Source organism: Crocodylus siamensis, chromosome 1 (assembly GCF_052110815.1).
Source record: "Crocodylus siamensis isolate JL-2025a chromosome 1, ASM5211081v1, whole genome shotgun sequence".
Taxonomy (NCBI): domain Eukaryota; kingdom Metazoa; phylum Chordata; order Crocodylia; family Crocodylidae; genus Crocodylus; species Crocodylus siamensis.
The window spans coordinates 361,400,337-361,425,098 of record NC_143395.1 but is presented as its reverse complement, the minus strand read 5'-3'; the positions used below and the strand labels follow the sequence as shown (position 1 = coordinate 361,425,098).

Here is a 24,762-nt window from a genome sequence, read left to right as displayed (position 1 = left end):
TACCTATTCCTCTGCTATTCTGGCTTCTTGAGGGCTTAAATAGACACCTATTCCAGAAGCTGGGCTAAGAGCCATCTCCTGTTGCAGCTTCTCAGAGGATGCTGCCATCTGCCAAAGAGGTAAGCAAATTTATGTTGCTTTGGTCTGTGGGCTTCTTGGTAAGAGAAGAGATGGTTTAAATCACTACCTTTTTACAGTTAAATGGGACTTTGCTAAAATTTGTTTTGTAAGCAGTTGTTGCTTTATCACCCAGATGAAAAATAGCTTAAGAGATTTCAAAGTGTTTCACAGATATTTCAAAAAGCAAACTGTTTGGCCAGAACTCAATTTGATTTAAAATGGCATTTTTTCACGTGGCAATAGAGTACCCTATATCCAGCTTAATACAAAGGATAGAAGTCTGCAGTAAAATAAAAGTTTATAAACCTTAACAGCAATGTTTAAAACAGACTGTTTATTTTAAACAATCTAATCCAAGACATGTTCTTCAAGAAAAGCTCCAAGATTTCCCCAGCAAAAAAACAACAACAAAAAACATGTTTTCTAATCATCTCAGACCTCACTGAAGAAATGAAATCGTTATCTTAAATATGCATTACCTGCATATGACCATCAGTCTCTTCAGTAAAACCTACAAATGTGATCTGAAGAACAAACATACAAATAGTTTAGAAGTCAAGATCCAGAAACCACCTATTAGTTCTCTAATTACGGAGGAGGCTATTAAAATTCAATAGACTCTTTGCGTAAAGCTTCATTCTGCTGTAGTCATGAGCCATTCTACCTAGAGTACCTTCATTTGCTGGAAGGTATGTTGGTTCTGTTCCTGTAATAATAAAGAATGGATATCTGACATGGCAAGCCTTTGTAATTTGATTTGAAGGGAAATGTAAAATGAACTTAGACTAGATATAAATATAAATTTAGATTCTCTAAATTTCTGTAATGCTTTTTCTAAATATTGAATAAAAATAATTCAGGTTTCAAAAAGGCTGCCTGATAATCTCCATGGGCAAAGATCCCTAAAGGAAAGAAGTACAGATACCTCAAATCCACATAGACTTGCATGGCAATAAGCATTTTGTATACACAGAAAGTGTATGTACCTCCTAATCTTAGGAATAAAAAAAGTGAAGAGATTATTCCAACACTAAACTCTTGCTCTTATCTAACAACTGGGAGGCTGTCGGACTTAAAGACGAGAAGAATTGAAAGCAAGTCTTATTTACTGTCCTGATATAACACAGAAGTTTTAATATTCGAGTCCAAGTTGCGATGAAGGCAGCAATTCTGCAATATTGCAAGAGCATATATAATCTTCTTTAAATTTTGTAATTGCTATACACAGACTACAATATATTAGTACTCTGAGGTACATTTAATTACAGAACACTTAATATTAGAAGGTAGCAAATTAAATGGCCAAAAGTTAGAAAACAGCAACATCCAGGCTGTCTGTGAAGTCCTAATTCAGCCCTCTTGTATATATGAATTATGACACAGTCATTGTTTATGTGATCACATACAATTTTTTCCATAGGAACCTTGCCTCATTTAGTGCACAGGGCAGATGGTTGCTCACTTTAGTCACTATTCAATACTTTGTTTTATCCTCTGTTTCTTCAATATGTGACAACAGGCTTACTTTGCTGGATTTTCAGAGCAGAGTCTGAATAAAAGGTGAGGCAGCATTATCCCCATTTTTAGATGGGTATGTGAGAGACAGAGATTACGGTTAAAAATATTCACTAATTTGGAATTCTACAATTTGAAAGCCTCAGGATGTACTTTTCTGAGTACTGTAGATTATATAGCAGCACTCCGTATATTCAAAGCAAAAGTCCCATTAACTTTAATTACAGTTACTCACTCCTTTTGCAAGCCAGACCCCAAGAAAATCTGGTTCAAGATGGGGTCTCAAGCTAAGCACTAAGAAAATGTGAAGTGCAATTACTGACCACAGGAAAAGATTCTGCTAACAATGTGGCTAACATCATAAAGCACACTGACAATGACAGCTAGTCAGAGAATGACAATTCTGTTTCGTGATAAAATTTTGAGTTGTTAAAATTTTGAAAACAAAGCTTTTCAAAACTTTTCTGTAAAATAGAATCGTATTTCAGTAAGAAAGAAAACATCAAAAACATTCTGACCAGCTCTAGAAAGAATCCAACCATCCAGCGCAGCATGCAACTGTCTTAACTGTGAGACCATCTTTTCTCTTCCTCCAGTCCCCTGCCTCATTCAATACATCTTCCAAGTTCTGCAACAAATGAGGCAGGCATCCTATAAAGAGCCATGTTTACTACAAGCCTGTAAACTGAATGAGGCAGGAGTCCTGTGGAAAAAAAATAGTATGTGACTGTATATTTAAAGACTGTATCAATACACATTCACAAGAAAAGGATATATTTTTTAAACTGGGCAAACCCACCTAGTTTTTATTAATTCAGAAACAAGTAAATTAGTTCGTTTTGAAATCTTACAAGAGATGTCTAGCATGGAAAGTTTCAGCTCACATGACTGAACCTTGGCAAATTTTCAAACAGCTAAAAACAGTTATGATAAGTGTCATGCAATTTAACAGGTGGTGCTACTAATCCTACTAATAATATTAGACTGCTTTCAGAGGTCAGTTAGCAACTAATCTGAAAATAAGACCTCTTCGCCTATCAAGTCAAAGCTTCTGTGACCGGAAACTCATTTTTAAAATGTCAGATACCTATTTAGATATTAAAAACGGTCAAGACAAATGAAATTATAAACTAATACTGAGAGAAAAAACAGCAAAACCACTTTTTAAAATGCATTTGTAATGCACATGGACTCTGTAGACAGTGCTGGTAACATACAGACCTATTTTAGAAAAATGCCTGTACCTGTACATTATAAACAAATCAACCTGAGATATGAAACTCAAGTTCTGATTTCATGTAAAACAACTAAAAAAACCCACATTTTGCAAGAAAATTACAGAGAGATATACATAGGACAAGCTCATTTCAAGCATGATATTGCTTATTGTAAACTAAATTGATCTTTTCCGAATTTTCATTTACCTGACTTTTAGGAGTATAATAGAAGGAAATATGCACATAGTTTATTATTTTTGTCAACATACACATGTTACTAAGCCACCTACAACAGCAATTTAGAAATATACTAAACAGAAGACCCTCACCTTTGATGGGATTCTGAGTAATCTGAAATAGTGGTCTCATCCTGCAAGTCTCCCTGCTAGCTAGGTTTAAGGCCTAAGGGTATCAGACAGCATGACTACACCCTCAGTGTCTACGCAGACCACATAATTGTTTTATTAAAGTTATAAAAGGGTCAACCATGATATTATCTTTTTAATTTCCTAAAGCAATATAATTCAGTAATCTTAGTTAATCGGAGAAATGAAACAATTTAGTTCAGAATTATTTTAGAGAAAATAATTTATTCACTGTAGGAAATGTTTAATGTACATCAGGGCATGAAGCCCACAAGTGGTCAATCTGTGGCAATGGTGACAACATTAACTCCTTTGTCACTGGCAGACATAGCAGAACCAGCAAACATGGCAAGAACCCCAAAGTTCAGATACAGCGTGCAAGAAGCCCAGATCTTACCTGCAGGCCCTTCTTGCCACAGCTGTCAGTGTTGCTGTGTCAGCATCAGCAGCAAAGGAATTAATGCTGCCAGGATTTAGCCACTCACAGCCTGGCAACTTATTTGAGTTGGGCACCCCTGAATTGTACATAAAGATGCATTAGACTTTGAAATGTAGGAAAACTTCAGTAAATTAACAGAATTTATAAACCCCCAATACAAGGTTTCAACATCACGAGAACCTTGTATCCGTTTTAATTAGTTACCAAATGCATCATTTATTCATAGATTTTTAGACTATATGTTATTTCTCAAAAAAGCCAAAAGCAGAAAAAGTTTCCTCTTTTAGTCAACTTCACCATACTCCACCTTTTTAGCTACTCTCCAGTTACTTAGAGATGACAACAGAGAATGAAGAATGTACTTGCAGGAAGCAAGTTTGCAATCTTGTTCTAATGAACTATTCTGCAGCTTCCAATTCCACACCTGCAAATGAAAAGCACCCATTGTATCTGTGAAAAAATATAAACGGTCATGTAGAGCCAAACCTCAATATAATTGTTGTGTTCCTTCTGGCTTAAACAGTCCTCTGTTGACAGGCTGCATAGTTCTTTTCTGCTTTGTAGCAGTGACTTCACAGAGAGCAGTACACCTTCACCAAAACTCTGAAAGGAAGTGGAAAAAAGCATAGTTCTAGAGCAGATGCAAACCTTCTGTGGTTTCTTAATATGGTGCATTTTTTTCACAAGCTGTTTCTACCAACGTTTTTCTAAATTACAGCCTATAGAGGCCCCCAGGTATAATTTTTAATTTAAGTATCTATATTCAGAATTCATGTAATTTTCATGCTACCAAATCTATGTTCCTCTCTAAACAAGACCTAGCCATTAAAAAGAAAAAAACCCTGATTTTTCCTAAAATGCCTACTCTTAGCTGAAATGAACTATGAGACTAGCACTGAAAAAAAATGTAAGAGTATTAAATCAAGCATGGATTTTGCAAGGTAAATACCATAATTCTCACATACAGAACACACTTTTCCCCAAAAAATCAGTTCCCAAAAACTGGGCTGTGTGTATTACATACGGAAACTGATTTTCTGTCTCGGATAGGAGCTTTGATTCCTACTCCACAGTGCAGCAGCTGTTGCATTACTATTCAGGCAGCCAACGGACTTAGTGGTTCAGATTGTTACTACGGAGAGGTCAACAATTGTCTCCCCTTTTAAATGCTCTTGAAGTTCGACTAATCTGTTTAAACTTCCTTAGAGCAATTTTGTTAGCTGCTCCTGCTTTCTCTCCTTTTTAACAGCCCTGGAGCCTCTTAAGCTCTTTTCAAAATTACAGATCCATCCACGGAGAACAGCCTTCAGGAGCAGATAGGTTTTCACCTACAGCTAAGAAAAAGGAGGAAGAGGAGGAGGCATTTGAAGATTAAGTTCTGTTCTTACTCTATACTGCCATAACTCCTGAAAAGTCTTTAGTTTATTCTGCCTTTCAAAAACAAGGTATATATTATACTCCAGGGCATACTGTATCTGAGATAATTTGGTATTTAAATTTGTAGCAAGATACAAGTATGAGCTGACACCCGTTATAAAATTTTTAAAACATACGGCTTTGACAAGCATTACATTTATGGTTTGATAATGTGTTTACCGTGCCATAAATAGTAACCAAGCTACATGTTCAGGCAATTAATGACATAATAAAAATGAGAAAACAAGCCATTTGCAGCTGTTCCACACAAAACGTATAACGTGTGTGGCTAGTTTACATTGCACATTTAAGTTGAATGTATGGCACATCAAGCTGCCCTATGCTATGCTGACAGTCCCTAGGCTGACCATCAACTGACCTCTGCACTGGGAGAAGACAGCAGCACATGTTGGGCTGCAAGTAGAGGGACGTACATAGGATTCCCCCACCCCCGACAAGCTCAAGCCAGGTGCCTACAACCCCATATGCTCGTTGGCTTTGACCTTGCCATGCAGAGGGAGCTTAGGCTTCCAGCTTTGAACCTGCCAGCACAGATGGCGCCATGGATCATGATCCCAAAATGCATGTGTAGTGTGGCAGAACACACAAGTATTGGGATTGGGAATCAGATTCCATCAGGCCATTAAATGAAAGTCTGCTATGGGCCACAGATCCTTAAAGCCAATAGGAGCTTCTAGAGTTCACCAATGTAATAATGATAAGACGCAGAAAAACAGCGCCTTGTTTATTATACCAGACATTTACAATCTACAAACATTTTTTTTAAATCAAGACACAACAAAATAAATAAATAATGATATTATGCTCTGTGTTGTAGAAAGGGGTAAAATGCCATTTGAAAAAAAGTCAACTCAGACTTCAGTAACAAAACTATTCAAATATCAGTACTAGAACAAAAATGAGAAATGAAAAATGAGTTGATGTACAATGTACATCAAGCCTATGTACAAATAAACTTACTGAAATATTGACTATTGAAATAAAAACAGAAATGCTAAAACAGGGGTTTTCAAGCTTTTTTGACAAGTGTACCCCTTCTGGTGGCAGCAGCCAGACATGAGGAAGGGGGTTTGCAAGCAATGGCATCTGCTGCCCCCCACCGCCCCGCACCACCACTGCCACCCACCACCCCGCATAGCCACATCCCACTTTCCCAAAGCCGGTCGCATGTGCAGCTCCACAGCCTGCTGACAGGCCTCATGCCTGGCCAATCATGCACCACCCATCGGCATCCCGCAGAGCCATCAGCCTGGCAGCACCCGTGTGGCCCGCACAGGGGCGCTGCTGCCCTCGCCCCGCTGCCGGCCCTGCTCCTGGGAGGCAGCGGCACAGGGTGGTGGGTGGTGGTGGTGGCCACCGTGTGCGAGCCTCCCCACCCCACGACCATCTGCAGAAGGGCACCACTGCCCTTACCCTGCTCCATCTCTGCCCACGCACACATACCCCACATCACCAAGTACCCCTAGAGGTACACATACCCCTAGTTAACAATCCCTGTGCTATAAAACCAAATTCAGTCACGGAATCTTTGAGTTTCTATCAAAAAAACAGTTGTTTCATGGTAAAAGCCCTCATGTTGTAGAATTACATTTGACAAAAGATAGATATAGCCTACAGGAAAATCACTTTGCTTGCTGCTACATAAGAAGCACAGTACTGGCAACTCTGGAATTGTCATGCATTTCACATCCATCATATCAATATAATGCTGGTATCAATGGCATTAGAAAAATAGTTTTGCTTTACCTTTTTTGTGTCTTTGTGACATGGAATTTAGCAGAATTTGCAGATTCACTGGCATCTGACAGACTGCACTACAAGAGCTTCTGTTGTGGCCTTGAACTTGCTACCTTTGGGCTATCAACGATACAGATACACCTGAGCACCTGCACTACCCCAGCCCCAGAAAAACTGCTCAAGGTCACAAAGGTCAGTAGGGCAAGAATTTGAACCTGAGCCTCTCAGTTTACAAGTTAGGACTTTTGCTACTATGTTATTCTCAGTCCAAGTGCAATCTTGTCCACGGCTCTGATATGTGGAATTGAAATGACATTTTAAATATATATATTTGAATTATTCACAATTATCACAACTATTCACTTTGTAGAACACATTTTGGTAAAGCAACTGTCTTCTGCACCACTCTCCCTCATATTAGAAATTGTAAAAAATCCCTCTAGCAACTGAGCCAATTATGTCACGGGTGTGAGATTGACCCTTTGCCCTGGGCCCCGTACAAACTGCAGGGTTCCTCAGTGGGCCAAATTCACAGAGCCACTGCCAGCAGCAGCAACTGCAATGGTGGCAGTGTGGCAAGTGGCCATAGGCAGGTAGCTACTTGCTGTGACAAAGGCAGCACAGGTGGGGGCAAGCCAAATCTCCCATGTCAGTTGTTTGAGCACAGCCTTCACTCATATACCTGCCACTGAACGCCATGTCCACTAGGGTTCCAGAGCCCTGGACTGGCCAGAAGGCCCTGCTCACCACTAACCATGCCCCCAGATTACGCAGAAAGAAGCAGCGCTGTGAGCCAGATGCAGCCCATGGGCCATATCTGACACCCTTCATTTATGCTGAAAAGTACCTGGTGGCAAACAGGATACATTCAATTGTATTTAATGTAATAAAAGTTTTGGCCTTTTGAAAGTAGTAAGTCACACTGCCCTGTTTAGCTATTCATTTAATCTATTTCTGCCAATTCTTCTCTCCTCACATATGCTGTGAAGTTTTTTTTCTCTAGACTTGTTGCACATCTGCACAGTCCTTCCTTCTTCCTCCCTCCTCCACAGTCCAACTACTTTTCTTCTTCCCAGCTTCCCCAGCTGTGGATGGCTCCAACATTAACAATTTTATAGATTCCCTAATGACACTAGGTAGGATGGTCAGAATATCTTCAAGTTAACAATGGTCTAATTTTACAAATACATTATTCAAATGAAAACTTATGTAACTGGCTTCTTTTGTAATAGAGATGATCAAACCTTTTCTAGCTACTGAAAAAACTCCTTTGAAGCATCACAATAGCTGACAATTTTTTTTAAAAAGTCAGACAAAAAAAACTGTAATCAGCAAATCATTTTTCCATTAGCCTATTACTTTTAAGCAAGAATGCTCCTTTGAAAGTAATCAAGCAGCTTCCATATTTGGGGAGAACTTATACAGAGTTAATGAACTTAATCAAGTAGTTAGCTCATTTTTGGACACTGGCAAAGCAGAACTTGGTGTCAACAGGGCATCAACATGCTAGCCAGATGCTCACTTTTGTTCAACTTTTGAAACTTTTGCCTTTAAAACCAATGTTACATTCAGAAACTTGACTCTGTGCAAAATCACTACTGTCATCAAATCTGTCTTATTTTATGGAGGGACAGATTATCCAACAGCGAAGTATTAAAATGAGCCAATATGCCAACAGCAGAAGCAAATCTTAACATCTGTCATCCATGCTGGGCTGGCTGCACTTTTCAAATGTCAAACTCTAAAATACTGAAAATGGTTTTCTGTAGCGAGTTGGAGATACAGACAAGACCATATAGGAGGAAGGAAAAAAATATTACAACTGAGGACTAAGAGTCTATCTTTTGAGACAGAAGGCAACAAAGAGCATTACTGCATTGGACTGTGAGAAAACCAGGATGAGAAAGGGGAAACGACATGCACTGCTGCAAAACATAGTGTGTGAAGAGATTTGCCTAAATCAGAAATTTGTCTAAATCCTCTCACTTGCACTTTAAGGCCAGTGAAAGAAAGATTTCTACTCAAACTGGACTAAACTCACACAAGTTAGTTCTCCTCTTGTAACATATTCCCATATAACGTTTTGTTAACTTGTTCCTCAGTTACCACCACTCATTATGGACTGCCAATAACAATCCAAGCCAAGCCTTCACAAAAGGAAAGCCAGACCGTTACTAGTGAATCAACAGAAAAGGAAAGGTAAGGGACTTCATTCACCCTGCTATCTGGCTCCAGGGAACAAAGCAAGAAGTATGCATTATAATCCAGTTAAGGACTTCCATCAGGCAAGTTGGAGAAAGTAGCAGCTGCAGGCATAGAGAAGACAAATTGTCAGGAATCTGACTGCATGAAAACATAGAATTTCATGACATAGTTTCAAATTCAATAGAAAGGATTAAAGTCAGCAGTGCTTTGCTTCAAATTATGTAAACTACTCAGAGGTACTTTTTCAGATTACATGCAGACTGGGGAAGAAATCACTGCACTTTGTTTAGCTCTTTAAGAATCTCTTCCTACAAGTCTACAGAATGGAAACTTTATATTTTTTTAAAAGGGGGTTAATAAAAGAAAGGTGGCCAAAGTCTACTAAAATTCACTGACCATTCAACTTGAAAACCCCCACATAAGGAATTTAACAGTTAAACAAGCTTTTGGAAGTGGCTTTTCTCGTAAAGCAATACATACTCTGAAACATAAATTCAGCTTTAAAATTTGTTAAATGTTTAAAAACAAAGACCATGGAGCCTTGCATCACAACGAAATGAAAGAATATGCTGCTTGCTTACAAACTGTGCTTAGTAGGATTCTATCCCTCTATTCCACACTTGTGCAGCCACATCTGAAGTACTGTGTTCAGTTGTGGCCCCCCCATCACAGAAAAGATGTGGACAAATTGGAGACAGTCCAGCAGAGGGCAACAAACATGGTTGCGGGGGCTGAGGACATGACTTATGGGCAATTATTTCAGATGGAGGGCTGCTTACCAAGTTTTGGCAAGCTATCAAGGACCGCAAGGTTACCCTTGCCCCTTGACCCCCTAATCACCAACTTGGGACCAGAAGTCCCACCCCCTAACCCCTGACCCTTGTCACCAAAAGTCCCTCCCCTTGCCCTCCAAGAAGTACTCCTTTCAGCAAGGGGGGTTGCCACCTCCAAACCAGAAAAAAAACAAACTATATTCTAAAAATCAAACATCTAATATCAACATAATTTGATTTCAAATAATATTTTTGTCCTGATCTACATGCGTTTGTGTAGTGAACTTAGAGGTAATTGTATAATAACTTAAAATGAAGTCTTACTTTTGTATACAGTGTCAGAGTGGGGGTATGGGTGGAGAGGTGGGTGGGTATAAGTTTGTGAGGGACTGAGGGTGTGCGGGTATGTGGGGTGGAGGCAGGGGCTTCCAGCTAGGGATTGGGGAAGGGGGTTGGGGAAGGCGGAGCTGGGCAGGCCATGCTGCTGCTGCAGCTGCTGGGTCCCACCGTCAGTTCCCCCTGGGTCTTACTACCCCTGCTGCCTTGCCATCTTTGACAGGCAGCCAGGGGAAGATAAATATTAAATTTCTGACCCACAGTCAGATTCAAATATGACCCACAGTCCATATTATGCCTGCCCCTGACTTCATAGATAGATTTCATAGATTTCTGAGGACAAGCTGAAGGAACTGGGCTTACTTAGTCTAGAAAAGAGAAGACAGAGGGGATTTAACAGCACCCTTCAACTATGTGAAGGGGGATTCAACAGAGGATAGAGCTAAACTGTTCTCAGTGATGGCAGATGGATGAAAAAGGAGCAACAGTCTTAAGTTGCAACAAGGGAAACTCAGGTTAGAGATCAGGAAAATTCTCTCACTAGGAGGGTAGGGAAACACTGGAACAGGTTACCTAGAGAAGTGATACAATCTCCATCCTTGGATGTTCTCAGAACCCAACTAGACAAACTTTGGCTGGAATGAGCTAGTTGTGGATGGCCCTGTTTTAAGCAGGGGATTTGACTAGATTGTAAGGCAAGAGAAGAGACACCAGTGGCAGAGAGTAAGACACCAGGGTTGGAAGGGTGCTTGCAAGCAGCTGTCCCGTAACCAAACTACACAAAGTCACACAGGAATCCTTCTTCTCACAGTGTTTCCAGAGGGGAGGAGGAAGGAACATGAGCTCTGCTATAATAACAGATTCAGAGCAACAAAAGGGGAACAACCAGAATTGGAAGTACCTGAATCTAACAGGTTGAGAGCAGGAAAGCCTGAGAGCATCCAGGAGGCTGCAATGAAGCTCTTCAGGAAGTGAGCTCTAGTGAGAGAGCTGACAAGGAAGAAGCCAAGACAAAACAGCTTCTGGGTAACCTGAAGCCTCAGCTGGTGATAAGGACTGAGAAGGAGGTACCATAAAGACCTGAATAGAAGGACAGAGATAAGTTAACTTTGTTTTTGCCACCTGGGAAGAGGGGAAGAACCCTCCTAGACACAGAGTGATAGCAAAGAGTAACTATCTCCACATAAGCTGGGAGGCTGTTTAAACACAAGTCAGTTCATTTTCTAAAGCCCTGATGGAGGCTAACCAGGACTAAGTTGGTGGTGATTTATTTGAGTCAGAGGCATAGAAAGGACTCTGATAGACTCTGGCAGATTATATGAACTATAAGTTAACACCCAGTAGAACAGGAGAGGGTACAGGGGATGGCGGAGCCCTCACTGTACTAAGGCAGACATAAGGACCAACTGTGCAAGAAGCTACATGCCCAAACATTTCTTCGTTTCTCCCTTATCAGCAAGTCCTGGCAGGTGAGAGCACGGGTATGAAGAATACTGCATCAGGAAGGGTCCTAGCAGTCTTCAGCCAGCCTGCTGAAGAGCAAAGACTGCCTTATTAGAAAAAAAAAAGGAAAACTTTACAGAGAAGGTGATAACTGTACAAGACTAATTGATTATTTAAATTGAGGCAAGACTCACATCAATTACACTTTAGCGTTCATCAGGAACAGACATACATGACCTCCTGAGGTCTCTTCTGACCCTAATTTTCTATGTAGCTGTTACCATTTTATACCAGAAATCTTTCAACTATGGCCAAGGAACACTTGGTGACTTACAGAAAACAAGCACCAGTAATATAATGCTGGATATTCTGATGGCTTCTAGCTAGGTCTACAAAATCTATTCGGTGGATAATTCTAAGAAGAGAAAAGGCACCCAACAGAACAGAGTATATTTTATGATGATTCCATAGGAAAAACAATATTTATCTTGCTCTGCTTTTCATGGTTCTCTGTAAGTGTGTAAGATAGTAATATCAATAAAAATACAACAGAACAGTGTATTACTCTAAAGCAGTAAGATCTAAATATATTTATATATAAAATAGATAAATCAATTCCTTTGTTATGACCTAAACTGCAATATTTTTAATCCAATTGAGGGTCTAAAGAAGTTGAAAAAAATTGAAGTATGTTATCCCCTAAGTCAGGGGTTTTCAACCTTTTTTAACAAGTGTACCCCTTCTGCCTCAAAGTTTCAGCTCACGTATGCCATTATATTTTTTTCTTGTTTTTAGGAGGATGAAGAGCAGATCAAGGCCCCCATGGTGAGGGAGGGAGTAATGGGGCAGGGACATGGGCTGCAGCCAGGGCAGAGTGCAGGACAGAGCCATGAGAGTGTCTTGTCTAGGGAGCCCAGGGATGGGGACATAAAAAAAAAAAATCACACCAGACGGCAAAGCTAACATGTTTGCCTCCGTCTTCCTAAGCAGGGATCAGAACAGCCACCTCCCTGCTGGGATCCCCTCGGGCCCCGGGGGAGGCACTCCTGGGCCACGGGTTAGCGAGGATTTAGTTAGGGAGCTTCTGGAGGGGTTGGACGTATTCAAGTCAGCCGGCCTGGATGATCTCCACCCTAGAGTTCTAAAGGAACTGGCCGAGGTCATTGCAAGTCCCCTGGCACAACTTTACAAGCACTCGTGGTGCTCTGGTGAGGTGCCGGAGGACTGGAAGAGGGCCAACGTGGTCCCCATCTTCAAAAAAGGCAGGAAGGAGGACCCAGGAAACTATAGGCCGATTAGTCTCACCTCGATCCTAGGCAAGCTGTTTGAGAAAATTATGCTGGCACACATCCAGGAGGGGCCAGCAGGAGACTGCATGCTTAGGGGCAACCAACACGGGTTCATCAGTGGAAGGTCCTGTCAGACCAACCTGGTGGCCTTTTACGATCAGATCACCAGATCGTTACATGAGGGGTAGCAGTGGATATAATCTTCCTGGACTTCCGGAAGGCTTTTGACACTGTCTCTCACCCTGTTCTCAGTAAGAAACTGGGGGGCTGTGGTGTAGACACCCACACAGTCAAATGGGTCGCCAACTGGCTGGAGGGCTGCACCCAGAGGGTGGTAGTGGATGGGTCCTTCTCAACCTGGAAGGACGTGGGCAGTGGGGTTCCGCAGGGCTCGGTCCTCGGGCCCGCACTGTTCAACATCTTCATCAGCGATTTGGATGAGGGGGTAAAAAGCACCCTGTTCAAATCTGCTGATGACACGAAGATGTGGGGGGACGTGGGTACATTGGAAGGATGCAACAGGCTACAATCAGACCTCGACAGGTTACAAGGGTGGGCGGACGAGAATAGGATGGGTTTCAACACAGACAAGTGTTGTGATGCACCTCGGGAGGAACAACAGGCACCATACCTACAGGTTGGGGAACTCCCCTCTTATCAGCACGGAGGCGGAAAGGAATCTGGGGGTCATCACTGACTCCAAGATGAACATGGGCCGGCAGTGTGGAGAAGCAGTAAGGAAGGCCAACCGCACCTTGGCATGCATCCACAGATGCATCTCGAGCAGGTCCAAGGAGGTGATCCTCCCCCTCTATGAGGCACTGGTCAGGCCGCAGCTGGAGTATTGCGTCCAATTCTGGGTGCCGCACTTCAAGAGGGATGTGGACAGCATGGAAAGGGTCCAGAGGAGGGCCACTCGTATGATCAGGGGACAACAGGGCAGGCTCTATGAGGACAGGCTGCGAGACGTGAACCTATTCAGCCTCCACAAGAGAAGGCTGAGAGGGGATCTAGTGGCTTGTTATAAACTAGTCAGGGGGATCAGCAGGCATTGGGGAAGTCACTGTTTCCCCGAGCACTGCCAGGAGTGACCAGGAATAACGGTCACAAGCTGGCAGAGGGTAGGCTTAGGTTAGATATCAGGAGGTGCTACTTCACAGTCAGGGCGGCTAGGGTCCGGAACCAGCTTCCAAGAGAAGTGGTGCAGGCTCCTGCCCTGGGGGTGTTTAAGAGGAGGTTAGATGCACATCTTGCTGGGGTCATTTGACCCCAGTACTCTTTCCTGCCATGGCAGGGGGTCGGACTAGATGATCTGCTCAGGTCCCTTCCGACCCTACAAACTATGAAATCGGTTTGATGAAAAATAGACAACTGAATACAATTAAATTGATTAAACATCCTATTAAAATGGTTAAACATCATACCTAAAAGGGGGGAGGGGTTGGGTTGAGTAGGCTTCAGGTTGTCAAAAGTACTCTCTATAGGATATGCAGGACTCATTTTTCACAGAAGGATTGCTTAGCAGAAATCCATGGAAGTCTGACCATAACTCAGTCAAGTAACTGGGATGGAATAGATTTTTAATCAACATGTCTTTTTTTCTAAGATCATTAAAGTTTATTTACAGCTTGCACTAAAATGATCCAGGAGAATTAACAACAGGATTATACATTGTATAATAATAAATTTTAAGGATATATGGTTATTAGTAAAGACATGCAATGAAATTACACATTCTACTAATTTAAACAAAAGTAAAATTGAACAAATATAATACAAATCAATAAAAGTGAAGCAATATGAATTTGAAGAATAAAAAATTAACAGGGATTTCCGCCCTTATTCTTTGTGCAAGTAGCACAAATACACTTACAGCATATAGGACAGGTCATGCATCTTTAATACAAATGTCACAAAATAATATCCAAATGTAAGCAATATACATATACTTTCATTTGTGGTATGAAATTGTATATTGACTAATATATTACTAGTTGAGAATCAAAAATTTAGGTCCATTAAATAGGTTAATATGTTGATATACAATCATTAGATGCTTGCTTAAATATCATTTTTAATTTTTCTGAAAAACTGCTCCTTGATTTCATAGAAATCATAGAAAATATATAAAACAGGAAATAAAATAAAATATGGGCTCACTATATCCTATACCTAAATCATTCAGTTTTCCATCTTCAATATAGTGAACAGTGTTTCATTTGACTATAAATATAACAAAGTATTAAGTAACCTGATAGTTACTTGGTGCCAAAAACATTTGGCAACTACTAAAGAAATAAAAAAAATTAAATTTATTACATCTGATAGCTCACTCTGTTCAACATAACTCTCAAAATTAGGTATATACAAGGATTTAAGCTTTACCTTTTTCACAAATACTCTAGGCTTCATATGACTGCTTCGAGCTCTGGTATAAGTATCCATGGTTTTGTTGATCTTAGTTTTCAGCGAAGGAGATCAGCCCCAAAACGCCTACATAAAAATATTTATCACATAATCACTTTACACTTTGAATATACCTTGTATATACAGAACAATTCCACAATTTTGTGATACAGTAAGGTATGTTAAAACTGAACAAATGTAAACAGTTAGCATCCCATTCATTTTTACTCTTAAAAAATGTGCTGTTGTAAAGTTTAGAGTTAATGGACCATGAAAATAGTGAGCCTGAAAAACATCATTTAAACAAAATATTTATCCTCTCTGGCCAACAGTGGGAGGGACAAGTGGAAGAAGTTTTACTTTTCTTGAATGTTTCACTTTACTACTCTACTGATTAACAGCAGTGAAATTTACTAGTCATTACCGGGGATCCTGGTTTTCTCTAATTTAACAAAATCCCTAATTTTTGGATTTAAAAAAAAGTAGCCCCCAAGTATCCAGGTTGCTTAACCTGTACTGGCACATGGGATTCTTTCAGCCTAAGTGTCATACTGGCCTAGAGGAAAAGACAATCAGGACTCATAGTAGAGATATCTTTTATTAGACCAACAAGATTTTTGCAAAAAAAATTCTTTAAGTGCAAGGTTTCGGGCACAAACACCCTTCATCAGGCATTGGAGAAAAGGTTGTAAAAGGTCTCCTAGGCAGAAAAGAAAGTTCATATTTCATAGGATTTCACAGAGGAGTCAATAGATGGAAAACTCTGGGCGGTCAGTCATAGCTAGTATAGAGCCCCTCACAGGAGGTGTGAGAATCTGTGATGGTACAAATTACCTTGAAACAAGGGCAGGAGCAGGATCTCAGGTTTCAGGTGATCAGAGTTGCTTCCTGCTTGGGAAAATATGAAAATTCCATTTTTCTTTTAAATCAGCTAATATATCTTCCATGTGTCAGGTATCCAGGTTGTAGCTTAATGGGATCTTCTAGACTGAGCACTGAGTCTCACTGGGTAGAGTGGGTTTTTTTAATCTTTACTAATCTATAGAAGAGCCTCTGTGAATCCCATAAGATTGGGCCCCTAATAATAGTCCATGGTCTGTTGTAATCTATTTATAAAACTTTTTTAAAAAGGTTACATGACTACATTGTCTCAAAGAGTACATAAGTAGAAGCTATAATCCCTATTCCATGATGGTATCTTTGAGCTTTATTCAGACTAACTAGCTGTCTCAGCAGCCAATCACAATGCTTACCAAAACAACCAAAGTGGTCTGCACATACAGAAGTGCCACAATGATGGCAGGGACTGAGGGGCTGGAGGCAAGGCCAGCACTGCTAGCCTCGCCCCCCATTCCAGTCCTTCCCATCATGGCGGCGCTTCTGTCTGTGCAGAGCACGCTGATTGGCTGTTTTAGTAAGCACTGCAATTGGCTGCCGAGATGGCACGTTCCCCCTGTAGGCTGGCTGAGTTCCAGCCTGCAACTGACTGCCTGGGGAAGAGGGCGCCAAGTGCATGTATACTCAAGCACACACACATGCAACCTACAGCCAGGCAGTGGTGGAGAGTAGCTCCCCAGGCTTACTTGCAGGTAAGTCTGCGGGGTGGGGAGGGGTGGAGATTGAGACCTCCACGGCAAGGGAGGGAGCAGAACAGGATTGGAGGTGCTGCATTGTCAGGGCGGAAATGCATGGTCATGGGGCCTGCTGGGGGAGTGGAAGGGAGGCACAGGCAGCTTGCCTGGGGTGGCAGGGGCTGGCTCCCCAACACTACACGACCTTCTGGGGGTAAATGGCGGGAGGGGATATGTGTCCCCTCATATCTGTGCACATGGGTCAATGGAGGATGTAGACTGCCCCTGTGGGCTCAGGGTTCCACACCCTGTTGCCCAAACTCAGGGGCCTCCATGGCCATGGCCAAGCAAGCAGGATCCAGTGCAAGAGGGCAGAGAGGCTTGGTACTCCCACCACCAGGAGTTCTACACCAGCCATGCACCCGCAGCAAGGCTTTCCCTGTCCACCCAGCAGCAGTGGAGGGCACAACTCCGTGCTGCTACTCCCACTGTTCCCAGGTGGGCATAGGGCACCTCACCATGGCAGCGTGGTTGGTGCAGGGCTCCCAGCAGAAGCCATAGCGCAAAGCCTATCCACCCTCCCACACCCGGTCCTGCCTGCTGGGCAACAAAGGCCCCCAGGTGCAGTGCAGCAGGGCAAGGAGCCCCAAGCCCCACAGCAGGCAGCCCTCATCCATCCTTGTTCCCCACAAGCTCTGTTCAGCTCAGCTCCAGCCATGCCACCTGCAGTGGTGGGGAAGGGGGGAGGGGGCAAGCTCCATGCTCCGCTCTGGCTGCAGCAGCCACTGCCTCTTATACACAGCAACTGAGGGTCAGATGGGCAGAGGGCTGCAAAACCTGGCTCTGTAGCCCCGAGGGCTGGTGACCCCCTCTGGCAGAGCTGGGCAGGCCAGGGGGCTGTGGGTTGGGAGTAAGGAACACCAGAAGAGCTATGGGAGTGGAAGATTGTGGGTTGGGGGTGAGGGGCACCAGCAGGGCCAAGGGGCTGTGGCTTGGGAAGGAGGGGCAAGGGCAGGGCACTGGCATATCAGGGATACTCAGTGCCACAAAAGCAGCAGGGGGGACAGCCGCAGCTGGACCCACATCCTGGACAGCGAACGGGGCAGGTGGAGCTCCTATTTTCTATGATGAAAGAGAAAAAAAAAACCTTACACCAAAATACGTAAGTATTTAGAATATGTTTTATGTATAGTGACTGAGGCAATGGTAGGCTTCCAAACTACTCTGGAATTGTAAATATATCAATAAAACATTGCGTTCAACTGATACCTATATATAGTTGCATTTCATTTTAACTGTGGAAAAATGCAAATTTTGGGTTCTTAATGAGAATTTTGGATTTTTAAATCAGAGAATTTGCCATTTTTAAACAGAAAAAACCAGAATCCCTTCTCATGGTTTTGTAGCAATACAGCTGTAACAAAAGGGCTCCAGCTTTTAACCATGCTTCATCCAGGGTCAAAATTAGGGCCATTTTGCTGACTTGTATTACTACAAAACCATGCAGATCACAACAGCTACTGTGTTCCTGAGCAACAGAGCTCCCTACTTCCTCAGCAGTATTTTCACAGTACTTTCACTTAAACTGGAACTATAACAAAACTAGACCAAATGATTAACTTCAAATCTGCAGATTAAGATTATTTGTTGATAAGGATGCTTAAAGTTCTTCTCTTTATTTTTATTAAATATATTAAAAAAGGAAAATAAAAGCAGTGGCAATCATTCAAGTCATGAAAATAAAAAACAGTTCAATTGAGCAATTTCATTGAATTTCTTTCCTCATACCTTCATACTCAACATTACTATTAAACTCCTTCCCACTTGTAGATTTTTGTGGATGGGGTGAAGTGGGTGGGGGAGGGAAGGTGGGAAGAAGGTGGAAAGAAAAACCATGCAGCTGTCAGGAAGAGAAATGCTGGCACTAAAGAACATGAACCAGCTAAAGGATGATATATTGAGTTGAAAAAGGTCCTCAAGTAATCCATTTCTAAGCACTTGGAGAAGCAGCAGGTGGTTAGGAACAGCCACCATGGATTCAAACGCAAGTTAGGTCGGACCTATCCAACTGTCTTCTGAGGAGATGACTGGCTCTGTGGATGTGGGGAGATCAATGGATGTGATATACCTTGACTATAGCAAGGCTTTTGATATGGTCTCCAAAAACAATTCTCACAAGGAAGCTAAGATGGTATGAGTTACATGAAGGAACTGTAAACGGACAGAAAACTGGCTGGATTCTCACGCTCAAAAGGTAGTAACTAATGGCTCAGTGTACTTGGCAGCTGGTATCAAGTGAAGTGCCTCAGGAGTCAGGCTGGTTTTGTTCAATATCTTCATCAACAACCTGGAAAGTAGTACAGAGTGCACCCTTAGCAAGTTTGCGAATGGCACTAAGCTGGGCAGAGTAATAGATTTGCTAGAGAGTAGGACTAGAATTCAGAGAGACCTTGACAAATGTGAGGATTGGGCCAAAACAAGTCTCATGAGGTTCAATAAGGACAAGCACAAAGTCCTGCACCTAGGATGAAAGAATCCCGTGTGCCAGTACAGGTTAAGCAGCAGCTCTACAGAAAAGGAGAGTGGTTACAGTGAACAATAAGATAAATATCAGCCAACAGTGTGCCCTTTGTGCAATGAAGACTAACAGAATGCCGGGTTGAATTGGTAGTAGTAGCGTTGCTAACAAACCAAGGAAAATGATTCTTCCGCTCTATTCAGCACTGGTAAAGCCACATTAGAAGTAGTGTCATTTGGGGCCTCCCACTACAGAAAGGACATGGACAAATTGGAGAGTCCAGCAGAGGGGAACAAAAATGGTAAGGGGGGTGGGGAATGTGGCTTATGAGGCAAGGCTGAGGGAACTGGGCTTATTTAGTCTGAGAAGAGAAGACGGGGGGGGGGGGTTCCAAAGAGGATGGAGTTTCATAGTTGGTAGGGTCAGAAGGGACCTGAGCAGATCATCTAGTCCAACCCCCTGCCATGGCAGGAAAAAGTACTGGGGTCAAATGACCCCAGCAAGGTGTTCATCTGACCTCCTCTTAAAGACCCCCCAGGGTAGGAGCCTGCACCACTTCTCTTGGAAGTTGGTTCCAGATCCTAACCGCCCTGATAGCGAAGTAGCACCTCCTGATATCTAGCCTAAATCTACCCTCTGCCAGCTTGTGACCATTATTCCTAGTCACTCCAGGTAGTGCTTGAGGGAACAGGGACTCCCCCAATGCCTGCTGGTCCCCCCTGACTAGTTTGTAACAGGCCACTAGATCCCCCCTCAGCCTTCTCTTGCGGAGGGTGAACAGTTTCAGGTCCCCTAGACTCTCCTCATAGGGCCTCTCCAGCTCCCCCGATCATGCGAGTAGCCCTCCTCTGGACCCTCTCTCCATGTTGTCCACATCCCTCTTGAAGTGCAGTGCCCAGAACTGGACGCAGTGCTCCAGCTGCAGCCTGACCAGTGCCTCATAGAGGGGGAGTATCACCTCCTTGGACCTGCTCGAGATGCATCTGTGGATGCATGACAAGGTGCGGTTGGCCTTCCTGACTGCATCCCCACACTGCCGGCCCATGTTCATCTTGGCATCAATAATGACTCCAACATCCTTTTCTGCCTCTGTACTGACAAGAAGGGAGTTCCCCAACCTGTAGGTATGGTGCTGGTTCTTCCTCCCGAGGTGCATCACCTTGCACTTGTCAGTGTTGAATCCCATCCTATTCTCATCTGCCCACCCCTGTAACTTGTCTAGGTATGATTGCAACCTATTCCTCCCTTCTAGCGTACCTGCATCCCCCCACATCTTCGTGTCATCAGCAAATTTGAACAGGGTGCTTTTTACCCCCTCGTCCAAGTTGCTGATGAAGATGTTGAACAGTGCGGACCCGAGGACGAGCCCTGCGAAACCCCACTGCCCACATCCCTCCAGGTCAAAAATGACCCGTCCACTACTGGTGGGAGATGATACAACAAGAATCAAAGGTCTGAACTTGCAGCAAAGAAAGTTTAAGTTAGATATTAGGAAAAACTTGCTCACAAGGAAGGTGATGAAGTATTGGAACAGGTTACCTACAAAGGTTGTAGAATCTCCATCTTCGAAGATTTTTAAGACCCAGCTAGACAAAGCCTTGGTTGGGATGATCTAGTTGGGGACTGTCCTGTTCTGAGCAGGGGGTTGGACCAGATGATGTCCTGAGGTCCCTTCCAACATTAATTTTCTATGATTCTATTTATGATATATAAAACTTTACCTTTTATTTAACTTGGCTATAAAACTCAACTGCATCTAACTAAGATCTTACATTGGGAAATTATGCTATTTTACATGTCCATAAAATACAAGTGTGCTGAACAATAATCAGTGCAATTTAAATGAGCTATGCCCACATACACATATCTATGTTGAAATGCATAGCTCCAAGTGTAAGTCTTAAAATTCACATATTCTAAGCTAGTGGTTTTCGAACTTTTTGCATTTGCTGACCCCTAAAAAATTCTGAATGGAGATGTGGACCACTTTGAACTGTAAGTCTGAGTATTCATGAACTTTTGACTGATCATAATCAATCATTTTTTTACAAACACCTTGGATAGTCTGGAGACCTCCAGGGGTCCACAGACCACAGGTTGAAAACCACTGTTTTAAGCAGTTTAAGCAGTCTCCATACCTTTATTAAATCATATTTTCACACCAAATAAAAAGGCATCAATCATTGATGAGGGTACAGTTAAGCCAACTGCAAGTTTCAAAGAGCAATCCCTTTGGCTATAGCACTGTCTAAAGGGCAGAAAGATTTTGTTTCAATAATTAAACTGTCTGCTTGGTCATTAATCTCCAAAACAACTAAAGAAGCTGCCTAAAAGTAAATTTTAGGGAAAAGACCAATCATGGAAAGCCCTCATTCAAATTCTCAACCTTTCAAAAAAGTTATGTAGAGAGATCATTCAAACGCTTCTGCAATCTTAGCAAAAATGGATATCATTAAGAATCTATATTCTTAATGATCCTATTCTGGCAATAGAGTGGACTAGATAATCCAGTGGGCTCTCTCTGTCCCCATGTTTTCTTCAATGTTTCACGTGACTTTTAAATCAATCATCATGGCCAATACAGTTAAGAGCCTTGAAAAATTGTTCACACCCTTCCCCCGACCTGTAAGTTGCCTCCATAGTAACCAGAAACATGGTGAAGTGTGGGAACAGTTTGAAAGGCTGTGTTCAATGTTATGTTGTATAGCACATCACCACAGCAAAGGTTTGATGTGTTTTTCACATACTACACAAATAAGACACACACCTTGTTTCACGGTGGCAGAATGAAGGGAGAGAAATTTTTCTAGAGTCTTATCTGCCACAGCACAGGCTTACCCAGGGATGAATGCTTCATTAGTCCAATCATCAACTCTACTCTCCTTCCCCCAGATCCTTGGCCAAGAGCTAATGCCAGTTTCGCAGCAGGTGAGGGAAGGTTAAGCTTGCAGCTCTTGGCCCTGCAGCAGGGGGAGAGGAAGGGATGACAGGATTGCCACCCTGCTCTATACCACCAGTGTTCAGCCCTGGGTGACCCGGTACTGAGCATAGCCCCCTACCACTACTCCTTCACCCCTTATATTGCCATAATAGAAATAGCCATTTTGCCATTTCACAGACATTTGAAGAGTCCATACTGAATGAAAATCAGTTTTTTTACTTATCCCAAATGGAGGCATTTGTCTGGACTATAAATTGTCAGAGGAATAGGTGTGCTTGAATAAATGTGACATTTATCGTATACCTCAGTTTAAAAGGACACATTATTTTCCCTATGACAACACTGGTATCAAGAGAAACTTTCCCCCCCCGCTGAAGAGCAGATCGCCATTATATGATGACACATCATATTTAACGTTAGATTCAGTAACTTCACTTTTTGAAATACTGTACAATGAATCTTGTAAAAATATACATGTGTTGCATGTTTAAAGAAAGACTTATTTTTGCAGATGTCATTATACCTAGACCTGTTGGAAGATTTAAAGTTCAAAGATTTTTCTCTCCAAACTGCTAACAAAAAACCCAAGCAAACAGGAAAAACTTTGTCTTTTATTCACTGATTTATCATCATTGAGTTGTCAAAAAACACTGAATTGCAGCCTTTATTTTATACAAAAACAAAAAGATTTTCTCAATATGCAACTCACCAAATGTCAACATGGCTACAGAAAGAATAAACAAATACCTTAGAGAAAAACACCAACTGAAAATTAAAACACGGCTGCCATTTAAAAAGTTAGCAAGACATTATTTCGGAACAGTTTTCTCTAGAACTGCTGGCTACTTTCGCATGCTTTACTGCAATATATAAGGTTTTTAGGAAGTGTTCTAGCTGTATAGCTCCCTGACAGAAAAAGAAGAATAAGTTAGTTACTTGGCTTACACCTTATTCAAATGTTAAAAGCAAGCTTTTTTTCATTATGGCAAATGCTGAGTCCTCATTTGCTGACATTAACCAAGTCAAAATTAACATGGCTATTTTTGTGTACTTCCTGATGGTGAACCAGAAGCACAGATGATTTCAAAACCATAAAAACAAACATTTGTTACCCAAATTATGTTACAGAACTAGCACTGAAAGACATAAAACCACACCAAACCCCCAGTTTCTACCATTTTTTCCAGTTTGTCTTCACTTAATTCTTACCTTTCCCTCAACCATAATAAAAACACACTTTCTAACCGATTGCAGAATTATCAAATGTTTGCTTAAGATAAAGCACATAGGGATGATCCTGCCTCAGGCTGGCAGTTCGGCAACAATCTCTGGAGATCCCTCCCAGCCTGACTCCTCTACATACCCAGAAACGTGGCAGATTTATCATCCCAAATTCTCAGAGGCTTTGAAAACATGACCACAGTAGAACAGAAACAGCCCATGCCTTTTCTCCTTGGACTAAAGGATGCCAGCTGTGCAGGGGAACACAACATGGAAAACGTGTGCTTGGCATTCCTGCAACAAAAGCATAATTGCACACAGGCAAAGGTACCGCTTGGTCTAAACCCTTTTTTATTTTGCCCAAAGTAACACTTTCCACAGAAAACAAAAACAAAAAACAAAACACACACCATATTGAAACTTTAAAGAGTGGCAGTGTCTCAAGCTAATCATTGGGACAGGGGGCAGGATGACCCACATCTTCTTCCTCTGAGGGTTCAGACCCAGTGGGAAGCTGGCCCCATTTCTCCCCAGCACTGAGCAGGTTGCAGCCAATCCTACACAGGGCACGGGAACCTGGTGAGAAGCAGGGACAGGCCACAGGGCTGGAACAAACAGAGTTAAAACCTGGATTCCCCCCACCCTAAGGCCTGCCTGTGCTTCTCACCAGGTTCCCGTGCCCCATATAAGATTGACTACGATCTGCTCAGTGCTGGCTAGAAACGGGGTCACCTTCCAACTGGGTCTGAACCCACAGAGAAAGAAAACGGAGTCGTCCTGTCCCCACCGCCCCAATGATTTGCTTGAGACAAGTTTCAAAGCGGCGTCTCTTTTATTTTCAGTTTTTGCTGCAAAACGTGACTCGGGGCAACAATAAAAAAGAGAGGGCTCGGACCCAGCGGTACCTTCATCCGCGTCCGAGGTCGATGCTCCGGCTGCAGGACACCGCGCAGGGGGACGCTTGGAAAACCGGGGCCGAGGGGAGGTCCAAGAGCTCCAGCACCGCCGGGGCCGGGAGCGCGGACGAAGCGGCTCCGGGCCGGCGCCCCGCGGATCACAGACCAGAGGCGCAGGAAGGGGCGCGGGCCCCGCCCGTACCTGGCTCCTCAGCCTCGGCCGCCTGCAGCCATATCCCGTCCTGGCCGGTCCCGTCGTCACCACCCCACCTCTCGCGAGGTTTGGCCGGCCGTACAGCCCCAGGGAGGGCCACGTGCTCGCTTCCCCCGGCG

General features: G+C 42.7%; 1 protein-coding gene across 7 annotated transcripts in view; it reads right to left on the bottom strand.

The window, feature by feature from the left end:
- Nucleotides 1-24,748, bottom strand: part of AKAP11 (A-kinase anchoring protein 11) — a 62,100-nt gene extending 37,352 nt beyond the window's left edge. For 3 of the 7 annotated variants that reach the window (XM_090025129.1, XM_090025147.1, XM_090025165.1), the window contains exons 1-4: nt 24,439-24,679; nt 15,262-15,369; nt 4,143-4,259; nt 600-644 (exon numbers count right to left, since the gene is read on the bottom strand). In XM_090025129.1, the coding sequence (XP_089881255.1) occupies nt 600-644; nt 4,143-4,259; nt 15,262-15,321 (222 nt within the window). In that variant the 5' untranslated portion in view covers nt 15,322-15,369; nt 24,439-24,679. Of the gene's footprint in view, nt 1-599; nt 645-2,153; nt 2,339-3,614; nt 3,733-4,142; nt 4,260-14,300; nt 14,439-15,261; nt 15,370-24,438 lie in introns of those variants that run through there. The other 4 variants (XM_090025175.1, XM_090025137.1, XM_090025156.1 and 1 more) reach the window with 4 other exon arrangements.
- Nucleotides 24,749-24,762: the final 14 nt, after the last annotated feature.